General features: G+C 38.6%; 1 protein-coding gene across 2 annotated transcripts in view; it reads right to left on the bottom strand.

Moving 5' to 3' along the window:
* The window catches only part of LOC134676240 (uncharacterized), a 57,358-nt gene extending 43,094 nt beyond the window's left edge, over nt 1-14,264 (bottom strand). Inside the window, exons 1-5 of one of the 2 annotated variants that reach the window (XM_063534562.1) lie at nt 14,171-14,264; nt 10,947-10,996; nt 7,569-7,765; nt 6,165-6,257; nt 5,550-5,660 (exon numbers count right to left, since the gene is read on the bottom strand). In XM_063534562.1, the coding sequence (XP_063390632.1) occupies nt 5,550-5,660; nt 6,165-6,257; nt 7,569-7,765; nt 10,947-10,992 (447 nt within the window). In that variant the 5' untranslated portion in view covers nt 10,993-10,996; nt 14,171-14,264. Of the gene's footprint in view, nt 1-5,549; nt 5,661-6,164; nt 6,258-7,568; nt 7,766-10,946; nt 10,997-13,937 lie in introns of both variants that reach the window. The other variant, XM_063534563.1, reaches the window with a different exon arrangement.
* Between the last annotated feature and the right edge of the window lie 675 nt (nt 14,265-14,939).

Genomic DNA, 14,939 nt, shown 5'->3' with positions numbered 1-14,939 from the left:
TAGGTGATATGCAAGAATTCGTAATCTACGTGCCGGATTCAAGCACATCCAGTTCAGATGAAGATAGTTCTATGAGTGTCCCTGGTTGTTCTGAAGCTAGCTCAAACATAAGTGACATTGAATATTTTAATTCAGACTTCGATTACAAAGAATAAAACTTTTTCTAATAAAATATTTCTTTATTTGTAGGTTCTGTTAGTTACGAAATTATATTTCATATTTAGCAGTGTTGTGACATAGGGGAGGGGGGAGTCACAAACATTGTGACGTCACTTTAACTTCATCAATATTCATCAGTAACCGAAAATTAATTTATATTTTTTTAATCGCTGTACATTTAAATAATGATGTAGGTAGGAATGTAATTTTCGTTCCTAATTGGTTTTGCGTTATAAAATTACTAATATTTCTTTTACAAAAAATATTTTTTTATAAAAAAAATACAGCCGAGTTAGTATTGCCGATTTCGTTGAAAACAAAATTGCCTAAATGTGACGTCACACAAGGTGGGGAGGGATTTGCAAAATGTGACCAAGTGTGACAAGGAGGGGGGGAGGGGTCAAAAAACCTAGAAATTCGTGAGACGTAATTAATGGATGATTCCTTATGCACTATTTTTATTCATATCCATATTTATTATTAATAATGTACACATACATTACAAGTCGAGTTTACAATGGGTGAAATATATCCCAGATAAAATTACAGTTCTATTGCCCAATTTCTACCCGATTTACCCGGTTTTAATAACTGTTGGACTGCACAGATTAGGCAGTACATAAATGAGACTCTATTATCTTGTTTGGTACTAAAATTACAGTTGTATTGGGCAGATTCTTAACTAGTTTTAGCACTTTTAGCAGTTTTGTCAATCGCACTGTCACTTTTTAGTATCTGAGACATAAAAACAAGTGTGTTTTAAAAAGAAAACTAGTGCCTGCGCTAAATCAGGGGATTGAGTTGATGAGCCGACACCACCACCAGGGTCCGTTTAGTAAGCCGTGGTAAAAAACCGGAACAAAAGGGATTCAAGTATCATGACCTTTAGTGTCGTACTATAATCACGTGACCAGTGTTGTCAGCATAGCAAAAACCATAAAATAGCACTGGCGCGCCCTCAAATCCCACGACTCTTCTCTTTCCGCACAGACTCTAAAAGATAAACTGTACGTCAAATGGCGGTGAATGAAAACTTTTTTCACGCATGTCACACATCCGTAGTTTTTTTTAATTCCTAGACAAAAGAATGAAGTCCCTATTCTCATGTCACTCGAGATCAAATGACGTGCGGTTTATATTTAAAAAACATACTAAATTGACGTTTCGTATCGATAACTGTTTTAATATCTATGGATACTAGAATAGACACCTACTTGAGTTTTGACTGATGTTCCAAATTTAAACTCATAACCTACAAAGATCTATAACGTTATGAACATTAAAGTACAAATTTTCCTACTACCACAGATAAGAAAGTTCTCATAGTAAAATTGGTTGTAATAAAGTTTGTCATTTCCTACGGTTTCTGAACGCATTATAGAGCACTAATGCCATGTGTGTAGATAAATTTCATTGTTCAACTCAGTTGCAACGTCGCAACTCAGCCGAAACGTCAGAATTTAAGGTAAATACAATGAAATTATATCGTATCGTTATCGTTTGTGTAATTAAACATTATGTGCAACTTCGTGGGTAAAAATGTTGTTACACGAGTCTTTAATTCACGGGTCCATATTGGGGCGCATAATAATTGATTGTCCTAATGTAATGTTACGCATAAAAACTCATTTCGCATAATTGTTATTGTGCTGGACATAATTAACATTTCTGAGAAATTATAACACAAACCTAACATAACCTACCCTATTCTACACAACCTATGCAAAATATTTTCGAAAATACTTTCTGTTTCAGCTGGAGAAAAAATATGCGAAAAGAGTTTTATGCGTAACATTACATTATGACAATCAATTATTATGCGACGAGATAGGATCCCTTAATTCACACCAGCCCGCGGCTATCGTGAATATATTTCACTTACGCCGTTCGTTGCATACCTAATGTAGGTAATATTATTAACATTGCCCTTGAAAAATCATCACTTATGTCGTTTGGCAATTTACGTAAATGAAAGCATTTATGTCCTTTGAAAAATGAGTAGGGTTCCTCTTCCATTAATTAAAACGTGATAAAGGGTTCCGGAGGACAAAAGTTTGGAATATTACCCATGTTGAAGGGCAGGCTTCTATTTGACATGCAAGGAAGTAATACGATTGTTCATATCGTATATTTTTATTGTACAAAAACAAGTCAAAAAACAATAAGTAAAAATAACTTAAAATTAAACTAAATACAAACTATTCTAAAATAAAATAAAACTAATCTAAACTAAATCTAAAAAAGGCCCCTGTGGCAAGGTCCCCAAGATGCTGGCTGCGTTACCCCGCTGAACTGCCAGACTAAAGCGTTGAGCGAGGTAACTGCCAGATCTCGGATCCCCTGTGGTTTGAAAGGTTTCCAAAGAGACTCAGGGCGCCAGGACCCCACGGACCCAGGGTCTCGACGCCGAAAGGAACGAAAATGTATTCGGCGCCGAGACCGCGATACTTCCCAACCTTTGCGTTTTCGGCCGCCTCCGCAGCAGCTGCCGCTCTCTTGTTTACTTCGATTTTTTTTTCCAAAAGAGGATGACACGTTTGAATCAGTATGTTCGCGAAACTTTACGTTTAACGACGAAATGTGGTTTTTTACTTATTAATCAATTAATTATTAAATCTCGTAATGCAAATATAATTGACGATCATAATATAAATTCGTGTAGATTTGCTTAGTTATGTTTCATTTCGCGTTCATAAATGCGTTCATTTCGTAGCGAACGAAACGAAACTGTCACTGTCACACTAATATTGAAGAGTGACACAAAGCGATTCGATGGCGAAGCGCAAGCGATTATCACCTTGGCTAGGCCGCCTGGGTGTGGTAGCTAGCCAACATAACAACTGTTGATAGAAAATTACAACAATACAATACAATACACACATTTATTGCACACCTCATTACAGAAAACAATACAAAGATTACCGACAAGAAGAGGTTAAACGCTAATCGTCCTATTGCTAAAAAGCGATCTCTTCCAAACAACATAGTTAGGAAATCTACACGAATTTATATTATGATCGTCAATTATATTTGCATTACGACATTTAATAATTAATTGATTAATAAGTAAAAAACCACATTTCGTCGTTAAACGTAAAGTTTCGCGAACATACTGATTCAAACGTGTCATCCTCTTTTGGAAAAAAAAATCGAAGTAAACAAGAGAGCGGCAGCTGCTGCGGAGGCGGCCGAAAACGCAAAGGTTGGGAAATATCGCGGTCTCGGCGCCGAATACATTTTCGTTCCTTTCGGCGTCGAGACCCTGGGTCCGTGGGGTCTTGGCGCCCTGAGTCTCTTTAGAAACCTTTCAAAGAGACTCAGGGACGCAACTGGGGACCCGAGATCTGGCAGTTACCTCGCTCAACGCTTTAGTCTGGCAGTTCAGCGGGGTAACGCAGCCAGCATCTTGGGGACCTTGCCACAGGGGCCTTTTTTAGATTTAGTTTAGATTAGTTTTATTTTATTTTAGAATAGTTTGTATTTAGTTTAATTTTAAGTTATTTTTATTTATTGTTTTTTGACTTGTTTTTGTACAGTAAAAAAATACGATATGAACAATCGTATTACTTCCTTGCATGTCAAATAGAAGCCTGCCCTTCAACATGGGTAATATTCCAAACTTTTGTCCTCCGACCCTATTCTTACGGAACCCTTTATCACGTTTTAATTAATGGAAGAGGAACCCTACTCATTTTTCAAAGGACATAAATGCTTTCATTTACGTAAATTGCCTAACGACATAAGTGATGATTTTTCAAGGGCAATGTTTATAATATTACCTACATTAGGTATGCAACGAACGGCGTAAGTGAAGTATATTCACGATAGCCGCGGGCTGGTGTGAATTAAGGGATCCTATCTCGTCGCATAATAATTGATTGTCATAATGTTATGTTACGCATAAAACTCTTTTCGCATATTTTTTCTCCAGCTGAAACAGAAAGTATTTTCGAAAATATTTTGCACAGGTTGTGTAGAATAGGGTAGGTTATGTTAGGTTTGTCTTATAATTTCTCAGAAATGTTAATTATTTCCAGCACAATAACAATTATGCGAAATGAGTTTTTATGCGTAACATTACATTAGGACAATCAATTATTATGCGACCCAGTATGGACCCGTGAATTAAAGACTCGTGTAACAACATTTTTACCCACGGAGTTGCACATAATGTTTAATTACACAAACGGGTCTACCGCGATATAATTTCATTGTATTTACCTTAAATTCTGACGTTTCGGCTGAGTTGCGACGTTGCAACTGAGTTCAACAATGAAATTATGTATATCGCGGTAGACCCGATTGTGTGGTTTAAAATAGCGAGAGTTAGTGTTATATTGCACACAATGTTTTTTTTAAATAAGAATAACTTTTTTTCTTAAATTATTTTAACTATAAACTCACAATAGCTTTTTTTTTAATCCATAACTCCCGCGCGATCAATATAGGCCTTTGTCCTTCAGTACACCTACATGAAATAAAATCTTTTTCGAGCAAGTGTAATGAAAATACAATAGCCTCCTTGTATGACTTTCATAATAAACATCTTCACAATTAGTTAAATATACTTTAACCTCTCTGTCCTATCCCCCCCCTATTCAGCCTATTGTGTAGATTTCAAATATATTTCTCAACTGAGTGAACTGAGCCTATTGTATTACATAATATATAAAATACGAGTACATTGTTATTTCTTCTAAAACTGCGCAAAATGACCGAATTCTTATAATTCAATGGAGCATACACAGACTTGGAAGATTCATTAATCTAGATCTATTTTGCTTGGCTTAGTCCTAGAAATAAATAAAATTGTTTAAGAAACCAAGAAAAAACTGATTTATTTTCGTGTCGTAGTGTTTTTGGTTTAAACCAGGCTCATCGCGACTTCACCGCGGCAGTATGTCGCGCGCGAGATAAACTAAAGCGTCCCTTTCAAATTAATACAGTTAATTTTTTTTTGGCAAAAGTTCAATTTTTGGTACAAGCTTTTATTGCTGAACGTACTTTGCTTTCCACAGACAACTAATACTCATCGAGTCAATTCTAAAAACCCCAACACAACTAGGTTGCGATGTTTTATCACAGAGTTCCTATGGCCACCTCCTGTCTCCATCATCAGATCAGCTCGATTGTACCATCATAATATTGCATTGTCACCCGACTTACATATATGTATGCAAATTTTCAGCTTCATTGGAAGTCCTGACACGGATGTCAGTGATGTAAGAAAATACTCATCTTTATAATATGAGTCGTTGGTGAGTTGAAAATTGAGTGCCAGAGCCCTTTTCATGTTATGATACCAAACAGATTCCGGGCTTACGTAGACGCTGCTGATACGGATATCAGAGACACTAACACGGATGTCAGTGATGTAAGAAAGTACTCACCTCTTTATATGAGTCGTTGGTGAGTTGAAAATTGAGTGCCAGAGCCCTTTTCATATTATGAGACCAAATAGGTTCCGGACTGACGTAGACGCTGCTGATGATTCCATTGTTCTGAAACGCCACGGTCAATTAGTTTTTGATAAACAATTAGGTAGAATAGGTAATATATATTTACATCGTTGCCGACGTATGGAAAGATGCAGTTTCTGGCTAGGTACCTAGACGCCATTCATTGCGTATTTTTTTTGATAATAAATAAATATTTAATACATAGATTATTTAGATTAGATTATTTAGTTAGATTTGATTAAGTTTATATTTTGTGTTTGGAACGTTTATTGTACGTACAAGTCCGTCTATGTTAACTATGCACCAAGTTTGATACCATAGAATCTGGATGTATTATTTTAAATCACATAATTTCATGGACATTTAAAAAAATCGCATATTTTTGATCTTAGGTGAAGACCCCCCTTTCAGCTCCTTGTACGAAAAAATAAGACATGTCCCCCCCCCCACCCCCTAAATGACCTTACGTAATCAATGAATGGCGCCTTACTTATGTAGATGCCAAAAGGTCAGAGTCAGTACATGTGGATGATTTTTGTAACATACCAGGTAATCGACATCCCAGGGTTGTCCAAGCTGCCTCGCTGCCTCTGCAGACTGGTATGAGGAATAGCCCTGATTCTTACTGTACACTGACGTCTGAAAAGATAAATAATTATACTTATAGCTAGAAGATCTAGTGGCCGAGCCCAATATAGTAGGAGAAACGAAAGCCTCAAGACTCCGATGGCTCAGGCACGTGGTCCGTATGGGTGAAGATCGAGCGGTTTGGAGAGCGTACTCGGGCCGTCCGGATGGTCGACGACCGGTTGGGCGTCCTAGGCATCGCTGGTGCGATGAGGTCGTGAAAGATCTGAACGAGCTCGGTGCCGTCGATTGGACAGAAACGGCGCTAGACAGAGAAGCATGGCGTTCCTTAGTGTCAGAGGCCAAGATCCACTTCGGGTCGCTGCGCCACGGCAGTAAGTAAGTAAGTAAGCATAGCACAGAATAAGTAACAGTACTATCCATAGACTAGGAATCCTCTTGATCGAGTTTAGAGCATTTATTTCATGCAACCGATGATGCCAAAAATGCGGGGGTGCGCGGGACGAGGTGAGCGAAGTCTCGTGCCGTCATTGGTCCGTTCAAAGACACGGACGTCACACAAATACACTTTCGACTCGAACATGGAGTAAAATTACCGTATGCGTGGCAGAGGCGGTAGCGCGACTATGCTAAGTCTGGAGGATGTTTTGTCTGTGGTACTACCGCACAGAAAAGAAACTTCCTACAAAACCGTAGGCGTGTGGTTTCCAAGTCAAAGTTTGTGAGTTCAGGTCCCCAATTTTTCAAAAAAAAATTGCATGTATTTTATAGCAGAATTTATTTCTAGACCAGTTGAAAAACACCGTGAGAAAATCAGAATAATATTAATAATGCTCTTAGAATAAGAAGGCAGTTGTTTTTATAAATAACTTAACAAAAACAAAATAAAGAGAAAAAAATAAAGAAAAAGAAACTGTGCCTGTACCAATTCCTGGTATTTGGTCGCAGAAGATGTCACCTGGTTTCTACTGCAGCTTAACGGAAGATGCAATCTAAAAAGCGCTAAATAACTGCCGTATTCGAACTTCAAGATATTACATTACAAGAGACGACCCGTACTAGATCCATTCTAAATACGTTATAGTTTAGATATCAACTAGTTCTCTTTTGCAGCGCAATTCTGGCAACCAATGTCACTTTTACATTAGATAGAGTAAGATATCTATTAGATGTGAATTGGATCTCTAAGTCATATCCTGTGGAAATCGTTCAAGAGTATCTCCAGAATCGTGCATATGTCAAATTTGACAGGTTAGATCTTAAACATATCGTTATCGTATCTTGGTGATGTCTAAAAGATATCTAATAGATATTTCAAAATCCGACTCAGGCCCTAAGGCTAAAATTAAAGGATTTCAGTACCTTCAGCCCTTCCAGCTTATATCTGACCCTGGTGTAATTATCATACACCGTGACCAGCAGCCGCGCCTCCAGGGTCCAGAAGGAGCACTCCTGAGGAGTGAGGGGTCCGGAAGACACGTTAGTCTTCAGCTCGTACTGATATTCGTGGTCTTCTGCGGGAAAGAGCTGGTGGAGAGACGCCGTGGCCGAAGATATAGCTGGGAAAATTTAAAAATAAATAAATATCACAGCTCAGTACTCAGGATGGCGTTTTCAAATAGTGAATAGAATCAGGCGTCACACCAGGCCATCTCACTCACACTTGTACAGTAAGGGGAGTGGTCAAGGTATAAATATGGCCGACCATTCTGGACTGGTCAATCCGTTGCCGGCTTCGAGCAACACCGGCTTCCGACACGTCGGAAGGGAGGGGCCCAAGCGATATCTCACCGTACAAATCTTTCTGCCATTTTTCGCGGGGGGAAGGTGCACACAGTCGCACTTCTCACACACTTACATACAAAATCCAATCAGAGGCCCTACCGCGAACCACGTTCGACGTGTTGCCTCTCTATGGCACTTGTAAATTCATACGTAAGTGTGATAGGGAGGCAACACGTCAAACGTGGTTCGCGGTAGGCCCTCTGTAATGACGACACAAATACATAGAAAATGACACACATCAAAGACAAATCTTGCAAACCTCGTTCTCTTTTTGTGTACGGACGAGTGACTAGTGTTGGACTAGTGTCACAACACGCACACTAACACATTTTCGTTGAAGTATGTCATTGTATTCTGAGAGATGAGAAGTCGGATTTGTCGCTCGACCGATCCGCAATTTGTACTGAGCGAGCAAAATCGATAAATCCAACAAATACTTGAGACTAAAATATAATAATTGTATTTAAATGTAATTAAACGTATGATATGTAAAAAAAAAATTACATGTGGAATGTAACACTTTCTTTTTGTAAATTTGATGTCCCCGACCTCTTTTTATAGCAAAAAACCGAGCAAACAGGCATTTTTGTGCAGCAGTGTTCACGCGCGCGTCTGGACTCGGTAGATTAGATTGACGCGCTAATCTTGTACCTCGGCAGAGGGGAAATAGTGCGAATGCCGCCTCCCTTCCATGTTGCTCGAAGGTTGCCGGGCGTCATACCGTCAACAACTCCTGAGGATGCCTCGTAGAGAGGCGAAACACGTGTCGAGTATTATTCTTTTGGTGGTGGTTTGTTATATTTATTTGCGTATTTATTTTTGCGGTGGGAGGGTGGGAAAAAATTGCATGTAAAGAATACGCAAGTAAGTATAACGGGTTAGCACTGATTGACTAGCACGTTATCTTTTACGCGGATTAGCAAAGTAATATTTTGGTTTTACTCGGGATGGATCTCGGGGCAAAAGAAAACCCAAACGGAGATGGCGGGACAACCTCGATACATTCTGTGTGGAGTGGCGGGAGTGTGCATTAGACAGAGACAAGTGGCGGGAAAGATGGGAGGCCTCTGCCCAGCAGTGGGACACACTAATAGGCTAAAAAAAAGCTCAGTACTGAAAAGTCTTGAAATGACGACGCCGTTTGTAAACGGTGGATTCTTATGGCTGCGACATATACAGTATGTTACCGGCAAGTGGGCTTTTTTTAAACAGGGTAAAATAACATAGTTCTCTAAATTAACCATTAAGGTTAATTTAATTCATCATCATCATCATAAGTTATGATTCATAACAGCCAGAGGACGCCCACTGCTGGACATAGGCCTCCCCAAGAGTGCCACAATGACCGGTCTTGCGCCTCCCGCGTCCAGCGGACTCCCGCGACCTTTACCAGGTCGTCAGTTCACCTTGTGGAGGGTCTACCCACGCTGCGCCTTCCGGTACGTGGTCGCCACTCGAGATATTTAATTAATTAATTAAATTAATAAACAAAAATTCGAACTTTATTAGCTTTCTAACGAAATTTTAATTGCCAGCAATGTACAACACAGTAAATTGACAAGTAAGTGCTAATAACAGCTCTTCATGCTTTGTTTATTACGTTTGTTACAAGAGTTAGTGATCACAGGCCTTTCAGTCTATTGCAGACTATACAAACAGTGTCAGGCAGGGCGACAACGTTTTTCATGACTGTATAAGCCAATACGGGAGCGGCAACCACGACCGCAAAACTGGCAGGTGTAGTGTGCCCGTGGCGGACAGATGTCGGGCTGTTGTTGTTGTTGTTGTCGGGTTGTTGTTGCTTGTTGTTGTTGTTGTATGTTGTGTTGATGTTTGTTGTGTTGTTGTTGTTGTTGTTGTCGGGTTGTTGTTGCTTGCTGTGTGTTGTGTTGTGTTGATGTTTGTTGTGTTGCTGTTGTTGTTGTTATTGTTGTAGTAGTTAGCGATACCAGCACTTAATATAACTACACCAACTTAAAGGTACTGGTCTCATTGATGAACACTTTATTACCAACTGAATTAAACTTAAACACCTTACCCCACATTTTAATAAAATAATACTTTAACCCCACATAATACTAGTACTTGACGTTAGTTTGATACACGCAAACAACTGCTAATGGATCATATTATTATCAGTTTTAATAAATATAACACTTTAAACTCTCGCGTTTTGTACACATATTTAATTACACAAACGGGTCTACCGCGATATAATTTCATTGTTTTTACCTTAAATTGACTGAAATTATTGAATTTGTTATTTGATTATGATTTTTTTTCGATTGGGAGTTTTAATAAATGCCCACATGCCGGTTACACACTGTATATAGAAATGTCGGAATAAATAAAAAAATTCACATACATACATATTACTCAAAAGAAAAAAAGCGCTGGTGGCCTAGCGGTAAGGGCGTGCGACTTTCAATCCGGAGGTCGCGGGTTCAAACCCCGGCTCGTACAGTCAAGGAATTTAAATTCCGACCCATTTCGTACTTTGTCACAGTGACAATCAATATGAAAGCCGCTAGAGACCTCATACGGTTGTCACTGTGACAAAGTACGAAATGGGTCGGAATTTAAATTCCTTGACTGTACCAATGAGTTTTTCGGAACTTACGTACGAAATATCATTTGATATTCGCCAGCTGTTTTTCGGTGAAGGAAAACATCGTGAGGAAACCGGACTAATCCCAATAAGGCCTAGTTTCCTCTCTGGGTTGGAAGGTCAGATGGCAGTCGCATTCGTAAAAACTAGTGCCTACGTCAAATCATGGGATTAGTTGTCAAGCGGACCCCAGGCTCCCATGAGCCGTGGCAAAATGCCGGGATAACGTCAGGAAGAAGAAGATATTACTCAAAAGAAATAGGGGCCAGTAATAATTTTGTGTAATTTGACTTGAGTGTACATTTTTAGTATCAATAATTATTATTCAGGCACTTTCTATAACTTACCCAAAAATAATGCCAAACTCCTTAAAATTTGATTCAGCATTTTCATCAGCCTGCAAATAAAAATAAAAAAAGACTATTAAATACCTATTAGGTACCTATTTAATGTTTTCTCCCGTTTTCGATACTTCTAGTCCCCTAACTCAGGTAGGTTGGTTTTGAAATAGCTTTTGATTCAGATAGAACTGAGGTCGATAGGCCCATATTTTTAAAATCCCCGCCTCATGAATAGATGCGTTCACAATATGGGGCGGGGACAAATGGGAATTCACCAAAATTGTGTGTTTCATTCGTGTGCCTTGAAACCCTCGCCATGCTCAAGAATCTATCGCTTGCTCGGATAAGTCGGGTATCAATATCAATTAACACAACTTTGTAAGACATCGGTTAGACGCTAATTCTGGCGTCAGTTCAGTCCATCAGTCTGGTCAGACTGACGGGAGAATTATCGTGTAACACGCAGACTGATGGATTGATGGTCTGGACTGATGAAATATTTTTTTTTTTTGATAATATTCGTCAGTCCGTTTTGAATGACATAAAACTGATAGGAGACTGATCGTGTAACCTCTGTGTTATTCCGGCGTCAGTCACCGTCCATGCAGCAATGGAATGACGGACTGAACTGACGCCAGAATTAGCGTGTAACCGATGTCTGTTGTCGTAATTTTATCAGTCAGGGCCCCTATTCGACAAGCGAAGTTTGACGTATCGTGTTGATCTCCCGTTGATGTGGGAAAAATCATAAGTTCTCGAATACGTACAATGTCAAAATTTGACATTAACAATCCACAGTTAGGGTGACAAGCAAACCAAACCGAACCACCCTTAGTTTAGAGTTGAGTTTTGGTTGTACCAAGTGATATTATCCACCGTTGATGGAATCAACACTCAGTATGCGATAAAATCAACTGTTGATTTGACGTGGATGCGAAATCTGACAGTTGCACATGTCGAATTTGGCCCCTGTTCTCAGTCTGGACTGATCGTCTAACCGTGTCCATTTTCCATCATTCCGGCATCAGTCAAAACTCGAATGGAATGATGGACTGAACTGACGCCAGAATTAGCGTGTAACCGATGTTTACCGGAGACCGGAGGAGGCCATAGGAACTCTGTGATAAAACAACGAAACCTAATTGTGTTTGGGGTGCTTAGAATTGTCTCGATGAGTATTACTTGACTGTGGAAAAAAGTACAGTCGGCGATAAAAGCTTGTACCAAAAATGAAATTATTGCCAAAACGTTATTTAATGTATAAATAACAGACGTCATTGGTGATCGTAGAGCTGGCAGCTTCCTCGCACAAATAATAAGTATTGATTGCGATACAGCGAGGAAATGTATCTACGGCACCATTCCGCAGGGGGCGCAGGGCAGTTTGTAATTATTTATTTTTAGATTAGTTTTATTTATTTTTAGAATTAGTTTTTAAGAATATACAGGGTACATAAATAATCATACAAAAGTAACTTAAATATATCTAAATATTAAAATATTTTAATCTAAAAGGCCTCCGCGGGCTGTACCGGGTGCAAAGGTGCCCATTATACTTGCCGCGTTACCACGTTGGATAGCGATGGCCAACCTTTGCACCAGGTACGAACCCGCGCGAGCGTCAGAGGTCCTCTCCCTGATTCTACCTCCCACCTCCCTTATAAAAGCTATGGCGTCAGACCCCCAACACCCCGTTACCTCGAAGGCGAGTGGCACAAAAGGTTTTTAAGTTTTGTAGGTTAGTTATTTAATTTATTTAATCGTATGGCGATATGGTCACATAGGCAAAAATTGTATACATAGTATTTTTATTTATAAGGCAACATCCAAGTTTTGCAACCACTGCACAGCATCGGGCGTCAAGTCTAGTAGATCATCCGGGCTACCCGGGTATGCGCGGAGTGGGCACCGCTGGATGAGCTATTTAATTATGTTTTAGGTATGGCTTAGAAAATGAAAAATGAACCAGTAATGAAATGGTATTATTTATATAGTTATATATAATATTATATACACCGTGTTTTTATTGAATTCCGTTAACTTCGGGGTATGGTTAAGAACGTTTAAGTGAACTAATTGGCTAAGTTAATTTTCAAAAAAAAATTTCTTTTTGCTTTTTTTTAAAGAAAAAATTAAGTTTAAAAAGTAATTAAATGTAGCATATAGCGTTGTTGTAACACGGGCATTACATTTAACTCAACCAAACAATTGAAATCTGTGACATATCAATGTCATTTCGAACATCGATCAACCGAGATTGTACTTAAGTTTAGTAGCAAATGTATGAACTCATTCTTAACACTAACCAATATGTAAACCAGCCCTAAGGCAAGTGTACACGCTTGTAGAGGCCTTATAGGAAAAAAATAAATTATTGATTATCTCCGAAATGGAGTTAATTAGAACATCGGTGTCTTTGAGAAAGTTACTTAATTTAAGCTCAGGAATGCACCCTTGAAATTAACGGAAATCAAAAAAAAACACGGTGTATATAAATACTATAGTTCGTTTTTTTAGCATTAGAAATAAGGTAAACAATTTTGATGTGTCTTTTAATTGAAAAACACATTTTAAAAATAACATACGACAAATATGTAATAATTAAGAATCTAATACGATCATTTATATTCTTCAGCTTACATAAGTAATATAGTTACTGATTTTTAAAAAGCGCTTTTCAATTAAAAGACATGTCTAGATGTGGTCAAGATCTCTTACCTTCTTTCAAGTTCTTCCAAAGGCAAAAAAAAATGAACTAAAATATAAGACTAACATTGTTTATTTTGCCCGGGACAAGATATATTGGATTCCATACAAATGATAGTGTTATCCCGCCCACAGAATAAATAATAGTACTTACTAGGTACAGAAGACTCACTCTCTAACAAAACGCGCCTGTTACGATCAGCACAGATATGGCCGCTAGGTGGCGACAGCACCACGCGCGGCTTATGGCTTTCCCCAAAATTGGTGTGGAACGGATGTACTTTTAGCTACCTGTAGCAAAGCGACGAAATCGCGGAGTGAGCCGCGCCTGCCCCGCCTTACCTCACAGCTCTCAAAAAGACCAAAACCGATTCATCCAAAGAAAATAGTGTTATTTATATCACAACAGGAAAAAACATGAACAAAATATGCACAGTTCATGGCACACACAATTTCGAATCAACTCAAATCACTTTTTTGACTTTTTTCAACCAATTTAAGTCTATTACCTACTACGTACTCACTTTCGCTTTTCTATGAGCGGTTATTAGTTATTAAACAATAATAATATTAATCATTAATACTTTGAGACACAACGCACAGGCGACTGCGATGGAGCTCGGACTGGGCTGCGCACAAGTGATGTAACTCCGACTTTTAGTTTTTCGAGAAATCCCTGCCTGCGAAGCCGATGGTCCTGGGTTCGAATCCCAGTAAGGGCATTTATTTGTATGATGATACAGATATTTGTTCCTGAGTCATGGGTGTTTTCTATGTATTTAAGTATTTGTATATTATATATATCGTTGTCTGAGTACCCACAACACAAGCCTTCTTGAGCTTACTGTGGGACTTAGTCAATCTGTGTAAGAATGTCCTAGGTATAATATTTATTTATTTTATCATATTTTATATTTTTCATCACACTTGCTCGAAAAAGACCTTTTGTATTTCATGCAGGCGTACTGAAGGACAAAGGCCTAATTGATCCCGCAGGAGACATGGATAATGAAAAAAAAGCTATAATTCACGAGTGAGTTAGGTACGTACTTATAGTTTTTTTTTATTAAATTCAAAATCATTTATTTACATACCTATATTATGTTGTGTCCTGATGACACTCCTCGGTACGGAGTGAAACATGTCGAGCGTTTTTCGACTTAAAATACGTGAGTGACCCGTTTTTAAGATATTTAATATGTCTGTGTCTCACGGATTTTTTTTTTTAGTCTTCATTAATTCTGTTTTTTTTTATAAAAAATCACAAAAACGGCAATATGCGAGTTACAGCAC

The sequence above is a fragment of the Cydia fagiglandana genome, chromosome 24, assembly GCF_963556715.1.
Source record: "Cydia fagiglandana chromosome 24, ilCydFagi1.1, whole genome shotgun sequence".
NCBI classification, from domain to species: domain Eukaryota; kingdom Metazoa; phylum Arthropoda; class Insecta; order Lepidoptera; family Tortricidae; genus Cydia; species Cydia fagiglandana.
Note: the sequence above shows the minus strand (reverse complement) of the source record. Positions and strands in the feature narration are given on the sequence as shown.